The sequence below is a fragment of the Branchiostoma belcheri genome, unplaced genomic scaffold (assembly GCF_001625305.1).
Source record: "Branchiostoma belcheri isolate BF01 breed outbred unplaced genomic scaffold, Haploidv18h27 scaffold26, whole genome shotgun sequence".
NCBI lineage: Eukaryota > Metazoa > Chordata > Leptocardii > Amphioxiformes > Branchiostomatidae > Branchiostoma > Branchiostoma belcheri.
In genome coordinates this window covers 1,917,983-1,941,231 of record NW_017803865.1, presented here as the reverse complement: position 1 = coordinate 1,941,231, position 23,249 = coordinate 1,917,983, and the positions used below count along the sequence as shown (strand labels likewise).

Genomic DNA, 23,249 nt, shown 5'->3' with positions numbered 1-23,249 from the left:
TGCGAAACTCAGCAAATCACATTTGAAATTGGCGTACAATTTTAGAAAGAAGGTATGGATTACAGTTTGACAACCATTTCTATGTCATAGCCATTTCAAAATTTGTTTGACAAAAAAGGTGCATTCTAAATGTCTATTTGGCAGGAAAGAAAAGATCTTAAATCTTGTTTAAAATGTATCTTCCAAAATGAGGTCACAAATTGGGTTAAGCACACATTTCCTCCACCTCTGCCACAGTAATGAATGGGCTGTGAAAACAGCTGAGGTCCGACCAGGAAGTGTTCGTGAAAGATTGGGAATACCACTCTGTACTGCATCAAAGAATCCTCTTTGAATAGTAGTAGTTTGTTGCATTTTTCGGCACCCTCTGCAGTAAGCTGTAGGCTTCAAATGTTTGCATCCCTGAGATATGACCACCTTACTTGGTGAGGTATTTCTGGATGGAAGCTATTTTACAGGGATTACAAGCAACAACATTAGAAGCTGCCCTAATGTAGAGAGAGCGGAAAAGTACCTTGTATACAGGGGTAGCATTTGTGAAAGCATATGGGACAGTGAACAAGTTCTTTGAGGTGCACAAGAAGAAGCCCAACCAGTGTAACCAGTCTGGTATACTATGGGAATAAAGATCAAGCTTCAGCTTGTTCAAATGTTGTGGTGTTGTCTTGCATTGTCTTCTCATTCCTAGACATACAATTTCCTTCTTAAATGGGTAAGAGAAAAGCTTGGTTATTAGAAAAAACAACAGTTTTGATAGAGTTTTAATAACTGTTTGGTACCATAATCAATCACTAATGCCTTCTTTGAAATAATGAGTAATGTGTGATTTCTTCTTCGAGTTCTTCAAGTGAACCAATTATGAAGATGATGAATTAATTTCCCTATAGACTGAATATCTACCTTGACTTACGATGGCCTGTTTTACAAAGTGTTCTGAGTTTCAGAAAACATTTTCCACTGTAACATGTATTTCCACAGTTTCTTTACTCACTCACTCACTCACTCACTCACTCACTCACTCACTCACTCACTCACTCACTCACTCACTCACTCACTCACTCACTCAAACCCACTGACTCTCCCACCAACCAAACCAATTCACTCACTCACGTAGCTGTAAGCTGTAGTTGCAGACTCCACAATGCATTTCCTGCATGAGTAAAACTCATTTTCCTGTCCTTGGTGCTGAATGGTTATCACATGAAGGACAGACCAACTGGCAACATTGCACTGCCATATGACAGTGGGTCTACATGTCTTTTTCTGTGCGGTGCAGACGTTATACTTACCCTCACGCTATCTCGGCTTCCTGTAGACCTCTAAATCTAACTGATGCGGCCCCTATTTCAAAAGTGGAACAATCACCACTCCCTATTTTCAATAGTGGAACAGTCTACCGTAGTGCACGATGGGACACATCGTGTCCGCAGACGGGTGGGAAAATCAAAATGGCTGCCGACAGGTCCAGACGTTACCAAAAGATTGACTTTCTTGGCGAAGGACAGGTAAATTTGGGACAGATCCACTGTTTTACCATGCGTAGACGAGTGTACTTTAAAATGGAGAGGATGATATATTTCTATTGTGCATAATGCCACTTCATAACCTTGTTGTTTCTGCTGTTCTTTTGTGGGGAGGGGGGCGTACAACACCGGTCTGCCTATTTACCGGAATACACCGGAAAACACAGTTAAACACCGGAAAACACATATAGGAGGCTAAAATCTACCGGAATACACCCTGCTTAGACGAGATAACATCCCAAATTGCTGTGTTTTGCCATTAAATAGCGTGTAAATCGCCACAGGAACCCGGCAACAAGAAATCATTATAATTTAGCGATCGGTGGAAGCGACCCGACCAGTCGCCATGTTTGTTTACATTGGGGACTACGATGTTTGTTTAGCGCCATCACAGAAGAGAATTGATTATATATTCAGATTGATGCGGTTCCCATACACAGTGCACACAACTCCGAACTAGTTGGAAGAAAGATAGTTGCATAGGATGCCCGTGAATGATTGCTACGAGGTCGGTCTGTTGGATAAAAGCGCAAAAATCCGACGATAAAACTGCCAGACATTTTCCGGAAGCAACGCAAATCGAAGGTTAATGACCCGCACAGAGCGAGTGCGTGCGTCAGCGAGCGGCGGCATTTGATAATTTCCTGCAAAGCTTGACACTGGAATTTCATCTGATTTTGCCGAGGACAGCCCTGAAGTTTTATCGTAGTCGATCTAAAACATAATCGCCAGGATCTGAACATGTTCTCTTCAGCGATATTTAGGCGATCGCGAATCGCTCATGAGCGTCAGGGTACGCTGACTTCGGCACCATTCGATCATGAATAAAGAACACCAAATACACCAAATATCCGGATAAGAATATTTATTTCCCCAAAAGACTTTTTGAGTTATACATTTATTCACAACCCTCCAGACTGCGACCGTTTTGGTCGCATATGCGACCAAAAATTAAGAAATGCGACTAAACTTGCTACTCTGGTCGCGCACTGCGCGACCGGCAGAGAATCCGCGGTGCGCCTAAATTATTGGCTATAGCGCTGTTAGAGGCAAAAATTTCTTATTTTTTCCCGTAAGAATGTCATATCAATGCCAGGCAAAATCATGTTCATTTGTCAGAAAACCCATTACAAGTCCGTAGATACCATTATCTCGGCAAATAAAGCGGCAAAACAGCTATTTTCCGGCGAAAAAACAAGCCCGACACAACCGGGTCGCCATCTTGTTTTCATTTGGTGTGCACTCGCCGCCCGACTCTCGCGAGACTTGATATCCTTATACCATTAGAGGGGTCAGGTGACGAGATCTCGCCTTCAAAACTTGTGCAGTGCAGTGTGTAGTGCAGTGGACCTAGCGCGACCGGTAGTCATACACGATGTTTCCATCTGGCCTAAATTTGGGGGGAAACCAAGGAGATAAATATCTTTATCAGCCACAAATATTTGATTGTTGGCAAAGTTTGTGTTTGAAAAAGAGATCCTCCCTCATGGCCCAGGAGCGTGCAGGATAGGGAAGTTTGGCAATGCGTGACTGATATGATTTTCTACTAGAACTCCTCTAAGGAAAACTTGGGCAGATCGCTGTTGTGCAGACTTTTCATTTGTTCAAAGGTCAACTGAAACTAAGTTGTAGATTGTTTTGATACAGTTGAAGAAATAATTAATATTAATAGCAAAGTTTCAACTCAAGGTATTTAGACATTTGTGTAGCATTATTATTAAATAATTATAGGCAATTCCAAATAGATTCTTCCCCTTGTTTTCTACTCTGTCCTTTTGCCATGAGCTTTTTATTGTCTTTTATTTTTTATGAATTATTTTTGTCAATGAAACTACTTCAGACATGTAGTGTAATACCTGAAAAGTTGTAAAAAATAAAGAAGATTGTCTTCATTGTTGTGGAAAACCTGTACCTTTAAGTTTAATGTTAACAAAATGGTTTGAGTAGCAATGTTAATATTGTTATCTGTTAAGTGTTTTTTTTTCCTAAAAAATAAAAGGAATTTCATTGTTGCAATGATAAATAGCATAGATATATGTCATTTATATTTTGGGCAAGTGAAAAGTTGGTTCGGGCAAGTGAAAATGACCATGCACTTGCCCGATAGGGTTGGATTTTAGAAAACTTGTCCAACCCTGCAGAGGCCTAGGAGACCGACATATCAGTCAGCCTGGTCTAACGACTGAGGTGAAGTGACTTTGAACACATTAAAGACAGTTACTTTTAAAATCATTGTTTGGTCTTTCATTTATCACAATTCTTTTAGTACAAATGGTGAATTTAGATTTTTTTTCTATGATAATGAAAGAATTATTAATTGTCTGCTTAGGTACATTATTCTCTTGGCTTCTAAATTAAAAAGTACTTTGCGCGACCAGATTTTTTGTTTGCGCGCCCAAATGTTTGCCTGCGCGCCTAACTTTTTGAGGCTAGGAGCGCATGCGCTCCTAAGCTAAAAATTTAGTCTGGAGGGTTGATTCACAAGAATTTCGTTATGTAGTGGTGGAAATTAGCGTTATTTTCAAACAAAGAAAACTATTTGAGCGGGCGTCCCCACGCTTGTTTTTGCCGGCAGAGAAACTCAACCAATCAGAGACGCGTAGCAGGCACACGTGATGTAGAATTTGCATATTTCCCTGGAAAAATGTGTATTTTTATATGTGTTTCTTTTAATACCGTCCAGGTCATACTCATAGTTACGTTCATGTTAACGTATTAACCTATATCACCCGGCGCAGTCTATATTAGACGACTGGCCAAACACAAAATCGCAGAAAAAACATAACAAAGAATAGAAAGGAAGCCTATGGTTACGTCCAGTTCTTCCCGGACACGTATCACGGACTGTAGAACTTACAGAGCTGGGGCGACGGAGCGCCGCGCACGTGTTAAAATCCAGATTTTACACTATGACATTAGCGGGCACGCCCCACCACGCCTAGACTCGATTATTGTTTACTTGTTAACACACTACGGTGAATCCCTAGCCTTTGTGCCTCCCATCTATCGTCGATATTGACACGACGTTGCAGTAAAACAAGACTCGGACGCACGGTAAGAAAATGTACTAGGTCACTCACGTCCCGAGCGCAAATACGCCCGGTGCTCGTAGGTCATGCCGACGGAGCCGACGGGAAAGTTCGCCAGGATCTCAGTGGAACCACGGCCGAAAATAAATACCCCCGTAAGAGTAAACACAGTTCTAAGAGGGTTGGTAAGATTTAAAATGGTCTGCAAGCCGTAAACGTTCTTGGTCGTCGTAACGTAACATGAATATAACATGGCAGTTTTGCCTCAACTGATGGCCAGTTCTAATGCACTTTCGGCTAGTTAACACAGAAATCTTTAAAAATTATATCCATGCCGTGCCGTTACAAAGGTTCGGTTGACAGAAATCTTTTCATTTCGTATCACAAATCTCTTTAAATCCTAATAAATGCTGCAGGAAAATTATTTTGTAGCGGGACTATACCAGCCAGCGGTACGAAGTGAAAATGCGGGGTAAATGTACACGGCACGGTTTGCTACAATAACGCTTTGAAATCTTCTGCCGCCCGCCCGGTGGGCGGGGCCCATGCTCGTGCTGCTGAGGGCGTGACGCCGCTCTGTCTGATCAGAACTTGCCGTCGTCTTGGCAACACGTGGGAACGTCCCAGCGACGAGAAGCTTTCCATGCCGGGAAGTGTTGATTTTGTGACATAAGCAGTAGTTTACGAGATATTTTTTTGAAACCTTTTTGCTCGTTCCCGTTCAGAATTGTAAGTCCCAGTAGCCCCTCGTTCTCGTTTGGTTTGCATCAAATTTTAAATTCGATAGCACAGGCTCACTTTTCCGTCTCGATAAATCGTTGCTCTCCGATGGGCGGTCAATCAAATTTTTGATTAACTACGCCGAGCTAACTTTTCCGTGGTTCATTCAGGTTGCAGTAGGCACGGTGGCCCCATTCAATGTGTGCCTTCCGCTGACACCCGGCGCTCCAGAATTTAGTATTCTCCTTAAAATTTTGTGAAGTCTTAAAAATGGTAAACACGTGCGCGGCGCTCCGTCTCCACGGCCGTTACTTCACATGTTATTAGTGTTATCCGTTAGTGATTTGAGTGCTGCGATGTTGTGACCGCGCGTTCCCAGCGATCCGGTCTATAAGAGGCGGCATTTAATTTCCTTTTGTATTTGGTTCTTTTTTTCGCTAACTAAAATCCATCGCGAACTCTTTATTTGCCCCGTTTCGTGAAATAAGGTCGTCCCAAACATAGATGCATTTGCAATATTCTATTTTCATTCGAACTGTACGAGCTCCGCTGACTATCGCCGATTAAATCGGGCGTTGTCAACACTGTACAATCGTTTTGCCGTATTTTCTTTGTGTCGTAGGACGGGGATTGAATTTCGGGCACTCATTGCCCACCTCGGAAAATAACAGATGTTGTCTAAAGGCAAACAATACAGAGAAAGTTGTGGTGTGTATATCGGATACCGTGACGGATAAAGGTTCATCTCCCTAGAACAACCCTGCATAAACGCGAATCGGCCGTGTTTGGTTTAGTACGCGATTTTCTCTTATCAGCGGGATCGGAGAAACAGCGAAACATATTCAGCAAAAAGGACTAAGGTACTCTACGGTGTCAACATATAATAGGACAAGAAAAACGGTTCATCATTTTTAGAAATTGGCGTCACATGATTGTCACTGAGAAAAAGTGACGGATAAAGGTTATAGCCGGCTGCTAAGTAAACAAACATGGCGTCTGGCCGGGTCGACTCCGCCGATTCATAGTCCGACTGTGATTTCTTGTTCCCAACGTCATATAACAAAGTCATATACGACTTATTTCATGCCAGAATGTAGCAACTTGCGGTACCTGCATCAAAGACCTCTTCATTTCGGTAAATTTCACTTCTGTACGGCGATCGCGTTAAACAAACATTTCGTAGTCGGCAATGTAAACAAACATGGCGACTGGTCGGCTCGCCTCCGCGATCGCCGATCGCCAATTCATAACGATTTCTTGTTCCCGCGGCGATATACACGTTACTTCATGTCAAAATACAGCAATTCGGTATGTTATCTCATCATATCAGGGTGTATTCCGGTAGATTTTAGCCTCCTATATGTGTTTTCCGGTGTTTTCCGGTGTTTAACTGTGTTTTCCGGTGTATTCCGGTAAATAGGCAGACCCGTACAACACTGCCATAAACATTTTCTATTTTCATTTTACGAAGTTATGTCATAATTTGTTTCAGGATTATTGAATGGCGTATCTAGTAGTGTGGTCAGCAGTTGCATTCAGTTAAGAATTATTTCATGTTCTCTCTAGTTTGCCACTGTGTACAAAGCAAAGGACACCAAAACAGGACAGATTGTTGCTGTGAAAAAGGTGAGATTTGGTCACTTTGAGATATGTCTCCCACCAGGCCACCGTGCCATAACCTTTTTTTCTCCTTCTAGACGTACATATATATTATGAAATGCAGTGACACTGATTATGAATATGAGGGCACCACTGCGCAGTAAAGAACCCATCACACTTAAAATTATGAAAGGAGTAGTGGTTCCTCCTGGTATGAGTCTGATCTAGATCTTATGAAGTTGTGTAGCATGTACCAAAAAAATGTTGTGTTTCCTGTTTCAGTCCTGACAAAAATAGGTTCGGTAGGTAGGGACTAGGGATTATCTTTTTTTTCTCTTGTTTTGTATTAGACTCTACAGACGTATAAATAGTTTAATTTTAACAAAGTAAAACTTGCATTGGGACACCTCTATTTTCAATGTCAATGTTGGAAAACTGATTTCATCACTCAGATGTCAGACCATGGAGCTAGAAATGGTGGGTCAGCTTGAAAAATTTCAGTGGTCCACACAAAAAACGGCTAGGGTCGGCCGGCAGTTTTTTCTAGGGTTGGTCAGGAAACAGGAAATACAACATTTTTTCTTAGGCCTAACAGATATGCATGCAAAACAAACTAAAAGTCAAATAGGCAGAGACATTGTTGAAACACTGATCAGCAAATTTGTGTTGTCATTGTTAGTCATTGACAAATTATACCTGTAAAACCTCTATAATTTTATCATGTTTTTGCTGCTTACAGATTAAATTAGGGCAAAGAGCCGAGGCTAAAGATGGTAAGTTATAGCTCAAAATAGTGAATTGTTTTGAATGGAATTAAATAGACCTGAAAGACTTGAATCTCTTTCTTTTCAAATTTTTATTCTAAAAACATAACATTATTGTGTACTGTATTCTCTGTAAATCATGAAACTTTCGCTGTGGTCATATTTTTGCAGCCTGGGTGCCATCCATTTTGTATAAACAGGGCTCCTTGCACTCAATGGCCCAGAAAAAAAAGCTTTTTTGTTGAGTGCAAGGAGCCCATACAAACAGGTGGCACACAGGCTATTATTTTTGCATTGCTTGTGCCAATCTCTCCACTGCGAATTCATGACACAAGTCTTTCTTTGATGTAACGTTACTAGAAGAAGTATGTGTACAACGTACTACTTTGCTACAGAATTGTTTCAACCGCAAATTCAAAAGACATCCCTTTCCCTCCTACCACTAAGTAAAACCAATGTAAAATTTAACAATTCACAATATTTTGAATTGATTGATTGATTTATTGATTGATTGTCCCTTTTCCAGGTATCAACAGAACAGCTCTTAGAGAAATTAAGCTGCTTCAAGAACTCAGTCACCAAAACATAATAGGGGTGAGTTACACAATGTGCCATTATTTCCTGTAGTGTGTAATAGTTTGATTTCATTATTGATAAATTACAACTTACATCACCATCAAGATGACAATAACATACAGAGACAAGCTTTTCATTTGGGAGGGTATTTTAGTAAATAAGAAGAAGAATATATGTACATCCCAGCTTGAAATCACCACAGAAGTTAATAATCCTGGTGACAGCTAAGTTATTGTTGTTTATTGCTTGTTGGTTTTGCACAGCTCTACGATGTGTTTGGGCACAAGTCCAACATTAGTCTTGTCTTTGACTTCATGGACACAGATATGGAGGTAAGGGAACAATAATGTACCAACTTACATGTACTTTAATTTTGTGCTAGTAAGTACAACTTTATGTGTTTTACAAGAAGACATAAATGCTTTTTCTTTCGCTGTTGCTTCTTGTATACACAAAACAACATTTCAAATCTAGTATTGATGTTGTTATGTGTTTCAGGTGGTTATTAAGGATACCAGTATTGTAATGACAGCACCACATATTAAGGCCTATGCCATCATGACATTAGAAGGGCTGGAATACCTCCACAACAATTGGATATTGCATAGGGTAAGAACATCTTTCCCTTTACATGTGAAATTTGTCTATCTAACATTTTATATGAAATACCTTCTGTATGCAGAGGGCTAGTCCAATGCTTGTGGTGTGATGCTAAGTGCTAATTGGTACCTTTGTTCTTTACTTTAGGATTTGAAGCCTAACAATCTCCTGGTCAACAGTCAGGGGATCCTGAAAATCACAGATTTCGGTTTGGCCAAAACATTTGGCAGCCCCAACAGGGTCTACACACACCAGGTGGTCACTAGGTCAGTATCTGACAAATAAGGAAATACGTTACCAATTAATTTCCTGGTTCTTTAGATGTTTTAAAATTACTTAGGAAGATGCCCTGAGAGTAAATGGTTTGACCGTTTAAGTATCAAATTCATTTTTATTTTGATTGCTGTCCAGGTTCGTTAATTTTCTCTACAAACAAGTATGACCATCAAAAGATTGATGTGGGCTAATTGCTCAAGAAACAAGATCCAAGCTCTTTATACATGACACTGTATATAATATACTATATTGTTCCTTTTTGACAGGGAAGGTGAACACAATAATTGTATTTTCAAGGTTCTTGTTTTAACCTTAAGATATACAATATTTTGCATTAGTCATATATTGATGAGCCTTGAATGTACACACAGGTGGTACCGTGCTCCAGAGCTGTTATATGGAGCCAGGATATATGGCACAGGGGTGGACATGTGGGCTGTGGGCTGTATCCTGGCTGAACTCCTACTCAGGGTATGGGCAGATACAATTGGATTTCATTGTATGTGTACGTTGTATTTAGTTAAACTCGTCTTTAAGGGATTGCAAGATTAAAGGATATTAGAAGTTGTTCTTAAAAATTATATTTCTCTTTTTCCTGAAGGTTCCTTTCCTTCCTGGGGACTCTGACATCGACCAACTTAGCAAGATTTTTCGGGCACTTGGGACTCCCTCAGAGGACACCTGGCCTGTGAGTACACGGAAAAGACATAGTCTCAACAGTGAGCACCAGAAAACCATTTAATGTACATTGTAGTATCTCACTGAGGCAGTCACACATAAGATTACAGAAAAAAAATCATCATCATCACAGACAAATTACTAAGACATATTATCTCATGTCCATGATATATATGGTATCATAGGGTGGAGACTCCTATCTGGTAGAATAATTATTAGCAATTATGTGTACTGTAGTGGTAGAGATCCCTGATCAGGATACTGTTAATGCTTTAGGCTCATTTTCCACTTACAAATTTTAAGTCAATCCATTGATCTACAGTGACATGAATCAAAGATGAAAAGTTCTTACTATCCTGTAAGCAAATATTTTAATTTTACAGACTCCAATTGGGATCTCTGCCAATTAACAGACTCCAATCAGGGATTCCACTAGAAGAGATCCTGATCCAAGTGTCTGTTGACAGAAACTCAGATTAGGATTTTAACCATCACATACATATGACTTTTTTATTCTACAATTATCCTTAAGTGCTAAAATATTACACAAGCACGTAACGCTTGTTTCTTAACTGCTAACATGTGTACAGGTACAGTTGGACAGAAATCACAGTGAAGGGAATTGTTTAAGGACGGAAATCACTGTCAGTTGCCACAACATTCCATCCATTCCTTTCCCAAGTGGAACACAAGCAAATTGACATGTCACCTAGCTGTTGTTTGGATCTACCAGTTGGTGGTACACATGTTCTGGAGCCAAGCGTTTACATGCTGTGTACCAACTCAAATCATTTCAGGAATCTCACAGCTTTTTCTTACCACCAGTTGGCAGTAGAGACTCTTTTCATCTGTTCTTTGTCATTTGATTTTTAGAACATGCTTTGCTATGATTCTTTGTTGCCATGGAAGACACATAGATATTACAATGTACTATTACATGTATAGCAGCACAATCTTTCTTCTACACACACACACTTTCTCTTTCCACCCAAGCCAACACTCCATGTACATTTATATCAAAATAATTACCTCTTCAACAACCTTAAATGCACAAACATTCCCATTCCCAATATCATTAACAACATGATAATACTTTTAAATCCTTACTTAAGGACCTTCCACAACAATGTTCTCAAATTTCAACCACTTTTCCTTAGTCCAACACCTGCCCACAAACCAACAATCCTGAAACTCTTCCCATGACTTCTCTAGTTATATCACATTATCAGTCACTTCAGCAAACACACTGTTACATGTAGCTCTCCAAGAAAGCATAACTTCACGCAGAGGTTACACTTACAGTTTGAAATTAATTTTAGATGGTGATGTCCTCATCAAATGATACACATGTAGTCTTCCCTCATGCTTTTCCCAGTGTCTTTTTGAAGACATTGTGAAAAGCACAGGTGTTCTCAGTCCTCCTGTACCGTGTGTTTGACAGTAGTAATGTATGTCTTAGTCAGCCTCTTGGGGTGCACGATCAGAGCAGAGGCAAACTTCTTCAGTTTCCTTGGCTCACACACAACCTCGCTCCGGTAAGTCTTCCTGGTCGCCGTGCCAAAACACGTCATCACAGCAGCGGCATACGATCTCGGTTTGGGCGAGTACCCGACCCTGACGGCGTCAATAAACCTCTTGGGTAGCTGGTACACGGCTTTGCTGGTGTAGGTGACCCTGGGGTCAGTCCTGGGGACGAGGGCGGCAGGAGTACTGGGGATGCTGGATGCGGTTTCCTTGGTTACGTCAGCTTGAGGGATGATGTTGTTGTTGAGGTTGATGGGAGGAAGTACAAACAACACGGTGGAGGGCCTGAGTGGGGGAAGAAAGAGTACTGTAATGCCACAGTAGACACCAAGTTAATCAAAATTATTGGTTCTTGGATTTGCCTGCCTAGTTTTTTTCTGCTTTGCAAAAATAAAATCATATCATTATAATATTCATGTTCAACCTCACAATGCTAATATTGTGGCATCAACAATTGAAAAAAGTCCTTGTCTTCCTAGTTCTTACAGTTTTTAGTAGAATGACATTCAGTAACATTACACAGACAAAACTGATACAGAGAATAAAAGAAGAACAGATAAAGGCTATCATTAACTGTGTGTATACCAGGCTAGGATAATGTGACTAGAACTACTTGACACATAGGCAATACTTGGTTTTATGGGACGTTTAGTCTGAAACAAACAAGAGTGTCAACTTCTGATGTAAAAGTTGTCGGGTATTTTGAATGTACCATTAAACCAGTCTTCTTGGATGCACTAGACCCTCCGAGCCTGCAAACCTGATTTCTTAAGTTTCACTTGATCGTTTCAGTATTTGAAAAACTCAGAAGTGACAAAAAAACAGTCAAGTGCAGGTACTAATTGAAATTGTCCTTGGTCACATACGTGTACATACGTGTCTTTTTTCTTTTTTTTCTTTGGGTGGCTTACTGGGCATTGCCCTGCCAATGATAGTCTTGCCAATTTGGTACTGTCTTGGAGCCACCAAAAGATCTGCTTGGAGACTAACATAGAAAAATTAGAGTATCTACAATGTAGCATGTTCTTATAAGACATAGTGTAAAGTAGACAAGTCTTAAAAGATTGAAATAAGATTTGGATACTTACATTTTCCCCAGTGTGTCAGGAGCCTGTGATTAAGACGTGTGAAGTCCAGGAATGGTTAGTCTCCTGTGGCTGACCACACAGCCTTGTTTTCCCATCATTTCCCCAGCAAATAACCCCCGTGTCAAGGGGTCAAACAATCACAACCAGTGGGGGTCACCATGCCATGTTGACCTTTTTCCAGAATCCTAATGTGTGAAAATACACTAAAATGCTACAGTGAATACCTTTGCCTTTCAACTATAAATCCATGTCTCTGGGAATAAAGTTCCTCCATTATTTTTTTCATAATCCCGTTTTGCACAACTTTTGTTCCCAATTTACAAGCTTGCAGATGGAAAATTATTCAAAATCTCTTCTGTATGCACAGAAGAAAATGGACCAACCATAAATTAAATATACCGTGACAAAATTTGCCTTCCCTCTCATTTCCTCCAGTGTGAATGACTGTAGGAAGCCCACTTGTGGTGAATTGTCTCGTGTACAAACATGTGGACATGGCCTGTCTGCCTTTGTGTACATGTTTACATAATGTGTCAGTCAACCATGGATAGTAGTAACTGTCATAGTTGTGTACCATTGTGGCTTCTTTTCTCAGCATTTGAATAAGGTTTTGTAGTCCACGGAAAAGGAAGGTCGGAAAAGGAAGGTCTTGTATCGTCCTCTTCAGGATATATCAGTTCTTAGAGTCTTTAAATTAAAGAGTTTTGAAGATCCAAAGTACTTATAACTCTTACTGAAAAGTCCAGCAGCTGCTCCAGTAATCATGTCTGGGGGATGATTTAATTTGGAACAGTACATCAGTCTGAAGAAACAATGTGGATATGCACTGCATGTGTATGTGGACTGTTACACCCATCATGAGGTGCAGATGCAGCTTACATCAAATGTACACTAAAGTAAGCCTGAATTGCACAGATGAGTTTAACAGGTCCACGGCTAGAGTTGAAATGTCTCTTGTACTACTGGTAAGTCATGTTGTCCAGGATATGAAGTCCTTTCCAGACTGCCTATTTGTATGTACTTATAATTAAAACACTACAATCTGCTTTTAGGTTATACTTGTCCGAGTCTGGCCAGTTCATCATTCAATGGGACTGTACATGTAATGTTACATGTATGTATAATGTAGTCCTTGCAAGACAACATGTATATCTAATATATTGTTTACACTTTTTTATTTATTTCTTACGTATTCCACATTCCAGGGGATGAAGGCCCTCCCAGACTATATAGAGTTTAAACAGTTTCCAGGCACCCCGCTGAAGGACATCTTCACGGCAGCAGCTGATGACCTGATCTCACTGCTGGGGAAACTCCTCTGTCTCAACCCTTCTCAGAGATATAACTGTTCTCAGGTCAGATCTCTGCAGTTTACAAAGTGCACTTGAATGTACAAGCAGAACTCATTGTCCCTACATGTAAGGCCATGTTGATTTGATTATATGGATGACATCCGCGCTTGATGAATTTTCGGCCGTTTCCAAAAAAAAAAAAAGTTTTCAACCATACTGTAAATCGTGCAAAACAGTTGCTAAATGAGCAAAAATATACCATAAGTTGCAAGGAAAACATTTAGAAACGATACCAATGTCGTAGAATGCCAAAATCAAAGGAAAAAAGACAAAAATGTAAAGAAATGAATTCGAAGAGTAGATTATTCGCCATAACATATTCTGTGCCATTTGTTCAACCTTCATGACCACGTAGATTTCATAGTGAAAGCAACTTTTTTTTTTTGCAAAACTTTTTTTTCATTCGCACGCTCGCATCAGTTTTGGGGTTCCCAGAGGATGTCATCCATATAATCAAATCAACATGGCCTAAGTTACTGACTACGTAGGGACATCAATATGGGTACATGTATTGGTATATAGCAACATTTTTCCCATTTTGACAAGTAATATTTTCAGTATCAAAGCATTTAAATGAAAAGTGTCTGTATAATATCTAGTCTACAAGTATGATATACAGTACAGTTAATTATTTTCATGAATGTACATCTTAAAAATTTTCTTCTTGTAGGAAGAATTTTTACAGAAATTGAGATAGGATTTTGGTGGCATATTAGAAATGTTATGAGTCCATGCTAGTAAGTAGTATTTGTTGTTTCCTAACAGGCCCTACAGATGCCATATTTCAGCAACAAACCTGGGCCAACACCCAACCCTCAGCTGCCCCTCCCCTCTGGAACATCCGCAGAAATCCTCAAGGAGGACCACAAGGTCAAGGTTGGGGTCAAGAGGAAGTTACCAGCAGACAGTGACCCAAGTATGTGACTGAAGTCCATAAAGTGTAGCTGAAGACTTGAACACTTCTTCCACTGTCTTTTCTCCCCAACCCATGTATAATTCAACTGCAGTTTTTCCTTGCCATGCTAGGGGGCATTGCAGTACCATAAAACAGGTCTAACTGTGAGAAGTATATGTTGACTGCAGGTGTGTTTGTACATGTATGTACTTCACACTGCAACATGTGCACAAGGACCACTGAAGGGCTTCTGTCCACATGTGCTTCCGGTTTGCTCAGTTTATTGCTTTATTTTGTACCAGATAATCCGACACTTTCCAGGGCTGATAATATCACCTGCATATACCAGTTAGTGCAGGTAAAATTGGAGCTGTGCAGATATTTCTGATGTCTACCTGCACCTAAGCTGCACTGGTCCATGTACTGCGTTTACATATACATGAAGGTGTATGTGGATTTTTATTTGCTTCCTGGGCTGTTCCCACCTATGGAGTTTACATGTACAAGAAATAATGGCAACAGTTTTTAGCAGTTTTTAATGGTATGAATTTGATCCATACTTCCTAAATTTTGAACATCACTGGTAAAATTTGTCTGGTGCAGGTAATTTTCCATGTTACCTGCCAGTGCAGGTATGCAGAAAAAAAATATTTCAAGCCCTGTTAAAGTTTGTGATACACACGTATACTTCTAAAATAGCTGCAGTAAAGATAAATGTAAGCTGTATACAGATGCCACTCACCCACAGATAATCATAAATGGATGAGAAGCCTATGTTTACCTTAATAGGTACATGTAATGCTACCTTTTGCAAGGTATATGTTGAATTATAGTATTTATGACATGACTTTGTCAACAAATGTTGTGACATGTGCATGTACAGCTTTTTAGATGAGCACTTCTGCATGTGAACTTTTCCCTTGAAAAAAGCTGTCGTGCAGTTGCTTCTACATGTAGTTGAGAAAACAAAGTGTTGCTCATCCTTTGTTGGTTTGTTTGACCCATTCTTTATTCATGAGAAGATCAAATTGGCCTGTAGGCCACTTTTCATTGAGGTCATGAAGGCAGAGGTAAGGGTCAGACAAAAGACCCAGTAAACTGTTTACATGCAGTTCTTATTAAGTTATTGTCTCTGTTTTGAAATTAAGTGAGCAGGTAATATTTATGGAGCTTGTTCTTGTATCATCCTCAACTAAAGTGTGTAAAGTGCACAACATATGGGTTCTGGGCCGAACACCCAACCATAACACCACACTTTGAGTTTCCCATGTTCCTCTCTCCTTAAAGAACAGTTTCCAATGCTGCAAGTCCTCAACCCTGCTGTCACCAGCACTGTACAAACTTACCTTGACTTCTAAGCCCTTCCCATAACACTTTCTTTGTTTTGTCTCCAAACACCCTGACCATTGCCATGCCTCTCTCCTTCACTCCCCTGTCCTCAAGCAGAACTAATCCCCCCTCAAACAAGATCCCTAACAAGAGTCTGCCTTTCAAGTTCACACACTCCAGCAGCCTTGCATTGTTTAAGGGCTGATTTTCCGGCCAGTTTGTTGTGCCGCTGGCAGTTTGGCTGTTTTCCCCACAGTATACACAAGTGTCTGTAGTTCAGGACACTGTGCTGTAATGATTATCTTTTCTCCCTTTGATCTGCCCGTCAACACTTGACTTTGATCCTGTATCCAGTAGCAGGGGTAGGCACAGACTATTAAGGGCCAGGTTTAGACCTGACAATCCACCACCTGGATAAACTAAATTGTGCATGAATCTTTCTAATGCCAGGGTCTTTCCCCGGGCAATGTCTCTGTCTCAACGTACTATATCTGAAACTTAAGCTTACCTGCATAGATTATAATTATGTAAGTACAATGTGTGTACAGAAAGGTATGTAAAACTGTAAGTTTACTTCCTTCACAATCATGTACACCCTTATCAGTGTTCTATAGCCACCATCCTAAAGTAATGTCATTAAACTACATGTACAAATGTAAGTCTACTAGTCCAGCAATATTTGCCTCTCAAAATGGTAAATGCAGAAAATAGTGTTTCAGAAGGGTGATGATTTCAAAATTTCCCAGGGGAGAATGCCACCACCACCACCCTAGGATTGTCACACTTGATATAAACTTATGTCAAACAAAATAGATGGAGAAAAATTTCAGGCTGGCTAGAACTCTGCTATAATGTTAACCCCCACCCACCACCACCACTGCCACCTCCTCTTGACCCTTCTGTGATCCTCCTGACCAATTAGCTGGCTGACTTAAACCACGTAGACATCCTTCTGCTACACATGTCACACCAGCACTGCAGTTAAGACGTTCAAAGCTTCCTACCCTCCACAAGGGAGTCTTCAGACTGGACCCTATCTGTCCCCAGAGAGGGATAAAGCCAGGCAAAGCCAAGGGTATCCCTTCCTCTGTTGGGCTCCCCTCCTGTCAGCAGGAGCTTTGATCAGGTGTACAGTAGCCAGGGCGTGTAATCGGTACCCTGGGGGTCAGGGGAAAACGTGCCCTGGGGAGGACAGGGGCTCAGTAGTGTAAACATGGGGAAGGATGCAGACTGTATGCCCTTCAGGATAGTTAGGTTTGAAGAGAGACACATTGTTAGCTAGCCAGGTGTGCAGCTGGTAAATAGACTAGTTCAGGGCTGAAAATACCACAAAATACCAATAAATTTTATTTCATTTATTATTTATTTAGCCAGGTAACCGCATACCACTTTGGCCCTGGGTATACAATCTCAAGTGTTTCAGTCAGAGTTATTTTTTTAATTTTAGGAACAAAAAATTAAAGAAATTCATACCCTGAGTTGGTGTATCATCATCATCATCATTGTCCCCCTTATATACAGTATAACTGTTAAACATTTAGCATATACATATATTGTACATGTACAGATGCACAGATATGTGTACAGAGTTAGGCTATATGATTAGGTTGTGGTACATGAATTTACATCAGCAATTTTTTCATTACACTAAAATAAAAAAGTTACTGTACAAGTTGTAAATTAAAAGAATAAGATGCCATTGATAATGGAAAGGTTAATGGCAAGTGAAGAATGAATCACAAGTGGTATTTTCCACCGGATGGGGTCTGTTCAAAGCCAGGGTTTAGGAAACAACTTTTGTCGGTAATTTGCTGTTGCTGTTTTCCTGCCCTATAAACATCCTGTCACATGCCCATGTTTACACCAATAACACCTACACAATCTGAACATGACCACAATTTCCTGAACTACAAAATGACAACTGTGCTCTGTCACAAATCGTCTGGTTACTCCTACATGACATTGTACCAATTTTTAAATTGGTACAATGTCATGTAGTAGTAACCATTATTAAAAAAGCATTTGACAATTTTTAAATTGGTACGATGTCATGTAGGAGTAACCATTATTAAAAAAGCATTTGATAATCCTGACTGTGTGAAATACATACATCAATTTTACCAAATTGACAAGGAGCGTAACATGTATATAATTGCAAATAAACTTAATGCCATTTATACCTTTATTATACCTAATTTCATTTGAAATGAGGCATTAAGCTTCAGATCTTCAAGGGTTCAAATACACACGTCAAGAAACATTAAATAGACCAAAATCTGTTTTCGGAACTGTACATATAAAATTATGTATTTCAGTTTTGATATCTGTTACAACCTGACCGTGTATAATTATCATGATGATAATTCCAACTGTCCATAAATTTTATGGCCATATAAAACAGTGTTTTTTTTCTGGGGCTGCAACATATTAGTTATCACATGCAGTATATATCACACATGCCCTCTGATAACATTACTGACCCTTCTGACCATGGTCATCACATGCACACATCAGGGCTTATTCATATTTCTACCATAACATTTACTGTTCTGGGGCTGTTTTGGGCCTGCGATTGATCAATCATCACACATGATACACTTCTCATGAGTCTGCCACTTCCTCTGAACCTTACGCCAGTATGAGTAACACAGATGCACCTGTTAGCTGTTTGTGCAGGACCCTGGGGATGGGCACTTGGGAAAAGTTGAAATAAAACAGAAGCATTACAGTAACTGGCAAGGGAACAGGGCGTAGGTGTGAAAATTGGGTGGTGGTATTTGAGGTCCGATTTGGATCAGCAATACCCCTGATGTACATGTCAATGTACATGGTACATTGTGGTACTGCAAACATGAAATGAGGATCGAATCCACCTCTCAATCAAGTGTCATTGCATTTTCTTCTTCTTCTTGCGTACTCTCTAACCACCCCTACTGGGGCATTTATGTGCAGGGAGGAAGATCTCCTGGTTATTACTATTAGTTCCTTTATAAATAGTTTTTGATCAAATCAAACTATATAAAACAATAGGAAATGGTAAGTTTGGTGCTAGAACCTTACATGTACTTTGTGTTTAGACAGAAACAAGGAGAAACTAGCTGTCAGTCCATGTTTTCCCTTGAATGATTCAAACAAAATACATGTACAGTAGCCACTATCCTAGACCAGCACTGTCCGGATCAATCAACAGTTGGTTGTTCTAAAGAGTGGGTGTGTGTCTGTAAGGTGTCTGTCTTCAAGTCCAGTTGTTTGATGGTCCCGGCAGTGTATCTGATCCTTTCTTACTGTGACAACACACATGAACTATGTATGTAGGCATCCAACTTTCTACAGTTACTAGCTGGTAGTAACTTTTTCCCCAAACCTCTCTGTGTATCCTCTAACACACAAACCATAAGTCTACCATTTCCAAAGCTGCCAGAATCACTTCACTGGCAACTGAATCTGGCTTCAGGTTGAAAACAGAAAAGACTGATCCCACTGGAACTTTCTAGTTATTACTTTTAGTTCACATACAAATATGCAAACAACAGTGGAAGAAATCCTCGTAACCTCCTTGCTGGCAAAGGTGACATGATTTAACTAGACTAGACTGAAAACCACCTTGATTTCTCCACATGTGGTGCCCTGTTAGGGGCAAATTGACTCAGACAGTGAGCCAGACCTTGGTCTGAATACAGGCATGGTGCACTCTGAGAATTCCAGGAAGAGGGTCTGCATGGGGGGATTCTCACTATAATTATATAGCATTATTATATACCACAAAAACGACTTCATTTTGGATTGTTCTTTTGTAAAACTAGTTTGCGGATGCCAGATGCATCATTAATTTAGGGGCAATCTGACATTCGACTATGCAATACTAAAATTTCAATAATGCTTAATGATGAATTCAGGACAACAAATAATGTGCTACTTGGAATCAAAGCGACCAATTATGATTTACACATATTTTACGAACAGAGTGGGCAAGCTACGATTAATGGTGACTTAAAACAACTTGCTAGACCGCACAGAAAAAGCCATGCACACCCTCACCAATCAGCCACATGTCTGGGATGTGCTGTGTGTGGGTGTGCACAGACCACAGTGGAGGTGACTACCTGCTGTCTGGGAAAGGCCACCCAAATGTCTAGATCTGCAGATACATGTACATGTAGACACAGGCCCTTTAGTCAGAGATGTGCTGTGATAACAAGGTTTTTTTCCTGACATGCATGGAATTCATCAGGCAGATTTCCACACCCAGAATATTTCCTTTGCTGCCCTGAAATTACTTTAGATGCCTTAAAGTCGGGACCTTTGCAGCTTATCCCTGGCCCTTCATGGATGGAGAAAAAGTTGTAACTAATCAGACTGCTATCTCACAGCAGGATGGGAGACAAACAGAATTGAGCTGGCTTGGATTCAAGTCCTAGAAATGAGCAACAGTCATGGCTAACAAGTGGGGATAAGGGGTTTTGTACACTCTGTACACCTGCAATATTATTGTACATAGTTGTCCTCTTCTACATGTAATTGCTATGGCTGTACCAGTATCATACATGCATGTACATGTACCCTTACAAGGTCGATACATATACATTGTACATAGCTCTATTCTGACTGAATTAAAGATTCCGGGGGGAGGAAGACTGTATTCTGCAGTTTGTTCACATGTCAACTTTGGATGGAAGTGGTATATGATAATTTATATTCAGATCTTTTAAATAGCGATTCTTGTTGAAGCTGAGACTGTCCTGCTACATTGTACCTAGCACATTTTTTTCTCCTTGAGCAATGGAAACCATCTCCTGTGCTCTACCATGCAGTTGAAGCACTGGCCTTGGCTAGGTAAAAACGTTCAGGGGCAAAAGGTGGATACTAACCACTTAATCCTGTTTTTGTAAGGGAGATCAGTACTGATCTATCTTAAGTGGTATTTACACTCTGCCACACAATCCCAAGTGTACCTTGCCTCTACCCTCAAACAAAAACACAGGCTAAGATGGCCTTGTTGTTCCAAGTATCAGATGAAGAAGAGATGTTGGAAGAATGTGTCTTAATCTGAACCATGTTGGTACAAGTCCCTCTCCCCTGGCTCTGGGAGACAGGAAGGTTAGGAGGGGGAAGGGAGCGTAGATGAGGGTCTGCATGCCTTTTTCAGGGAGGTGAACATGTAGTGAGCCATTAGGAAATTCTTCAGTAAACCGTAATTGGTCGATGTAATTCCAGGTAGTAGCATGTTATTTGTTATCGACCCCGAATTTATCATTAAGCGTTATTGAAAAATTGCTTATATTGCGTAATTATAATGGAGCATTCAAGATCTGCAGGCTAGTTTTGCCAGACACCCCATGCATACAAAAACAGCTTAATTTACTGTTAACCATTGCTGGACTGCCTGAATTTACAATTAAGCATTGTTGGCCCTCTTACATTTACTATTGAGCATTGCCAGTGTCCCCCCATGCAGACCCTCCTGGCTCTGAGAAACAGGAAGGTTAGGAGGGGGAGGGGAGCCTAAAGTTTGGATAGAAATGGCATCAGCCTGCATGATAAAGGTTGGGCAGTGTGGGAGAGACAGGAACTGACTGAGGACAAGAAAGTTTAGATCCTGAGTTACATCTGATAAATGGGCAGTGGGTTCTCCATGGACACTTGTGGCAATGCTGTCAGATTGGATTCCACCTGTCTGTTATTAGACAAAAATAGCACTATACCTGTAGCTAGCTATAGGTGGCAAGGTGGTTTTGTGGTTTGGGTTGTTGATTCAGAATTCGAAGGTTCCGGGTTTGAATCTTGGGCAGGTCCCATTGATTAGGAACATGAAGTTTGCAAATACTATGTCATTGTATGATGATGTAAGCTTTCAAAGGCAGCGTCTCAAACTATATGTTTAAAAAGCATCCACAAAGATGGGAATCAATCCCATGACAATGAAATTGAAGAATTGACTACTATAGTGCAACAGTTCTAGTGGAGCCAATGAAGAGGAACAGGAAGGCGGCAAGGTGGTCTTGTGGGCAGGTTTGTGACCTTGAAAAAAGCCCTTATTTAATACCAGGTCCTATTTCCTCACTCAACTCCTCAGGTGAGCTTTACATCCATCGTCTTCGATGGGACGAAAAGTTGCAGAACCCACCACACTTACTGAAACGAGTAGGGGTCCATCCTTTTTTGATTGGGTAATTCAAACCTTTGATTGGGTAATCCATGTTGTTTTGTACTTATTATCCTGTCTGAACATGGTGTTCGTTATGGCCAGGTTGTGTTCAGCACACTTGCTTAACAGTGAGAGACCACTGCTGTTTACTTTCCCTAGGCCATGCTTCCCTATAACTCCCTTCCACTGTTCATAGTCTTTGCCCACTCTGGCGTTAAAGTCCCCTAGCACTAGGAGCTTATCATTGCCAGGTACAGTGCGCAGTACAGTGTCTAGGTCGGCATAGAACTGTTCTTTGCTTTCCTCTGTGCTTGTCAAGGTGGGGGCGTAAGCGCTTATGATGGTAAGAAAACGCTTGTTGCTGATGGGGAGGCGAAGTTTCATGAGCCTTTCATTTATACCAGAGGGGACATTTGGTATCTGTTTGAGAAGACTAGACTTGATGGCAAAACCAACTCCATGGATCCTGTCCTCATGAGCTGCTTTGCCTTTCCAGAAAAATGTGTAGCCACAGCCTGGTTCTGTCAGAGAACCCTCTTCCGGAAATCTCGTTTCGCTCAGTGCTGCGTTCATCTATACTACAGTCAAACCTGCCCATGCGACCACCTTGTCAAGACGACCTACTGGCCAAATAGACCGGTTTTCTCCGGTCCCGAAAATATTTTCCCATAGGCACAAGCATTAAGCACTCTGCCCAAGTAGACCACCTTCCTGACGCGACCGCGGCCAGCTCGAGTCGGGACCACGCACGACCAAAACCTTCCCATGACGACCGCATCATTTTTAAAAGGGTGTCTATATCGATTTTTAATAAAAACTTGCGGGGATTTATGGGGAGAATCGGCCTGTTTACGTTGTGTTTTGCCCGGCCGAGCGATTCAAGATGGCGCCGGGGGTCACGATGTTGGGTCATTGGAACAGACTACTGTAATATGGGTGAAAACTTGACGTGCGGTTTGATTCTACTGTACAATCTACCGTACAAAATGTAAATTTATTTGTCGCCGACGATGTTTAAATAAAAGAAAGTGATATTTACTAATATTGACTTGAGGGCTTAAAGTTTTTGGAGTTTAAGGTGTTTTTATTCTTTATTCAACTAGCTGCTCACCCATGATGCTGGTGAAATATCCCAAGTGGAGAATCTTGTA

The 23,249-nt window shown here is 40.7% G+C and overlaps 2 protein-coding genes across 2 annotated transcripts in view; one reads left to right on the top strand and one right to left on the bottom strand.

Moving 5' to 3' along the window:
* The first annotated feature begins 1,399 nt into the window (after window positions 1-1,399).
* The window catches only part of LOC109471952 (cyclin-dependent kinase 7-like), a 30,378-nt gene continuing 8,528 nt past the window's right edge, over window positions 1,400-23,249 (top strand). The window contains exons 1-11 of the mRNA XM_019771497.1: window positions 1,400-1,505; window positions 6,839-6,898; window positions 7,611-7,644; window positions 8,162-8,229; window positions 8,475-8,543; window positions 8,710-8,820; window positions 8,959-9,077; window positions 9,459-9,558; window positions 9,689-9,775; window positions 13,583-13,732; window positions 14,495-14,645. Coding sequence (XP_019627056.1) covers window positions 1,449-1,505; window positions 6,839-6,898; window positions 7,611-7,644; window positions 8,162-8,229; window positions 8,475-8,543; window positions 8,710-8,820; window positions 8,959-9,077; window positions 9,459-9,558; window positions 9,689-9,775; window positions 13,583-13,732; window positions 14,495-14,645 — 1,006 coding nt within the window. The 5' untranslated portion in view covers window positions 1,400-1,448. The remainder of the gene's footprint in view (window positions 1,506-6,838; window positions 6,899-7,610; window positions 7,645-8,161; window positions 8,230-8,474; window positions 8,544-8,709; window positions 8,821-8,958; window positions 9,078-9,458; window positions 9,559-9,688; window positions 9,776-13,582; window positions 13,733-14,494; window positions 14,646-23,249) is intronic.
* On the bottom strand, window positions 9,784-13,119 carry LOC109471971. Its single transcript, XM_019771521.1, has 2 exons — window positions 12,378-13,119; window positions 9,784-11,574 (listed from the first exon to the last, which is right to left on the bottom strand). Coding segments are annotated over exons 1-2 (399 nt in total). The 5' UTR covers window positions 12,380-13,119; the 3' UTR covers window positions 9,784-11,177.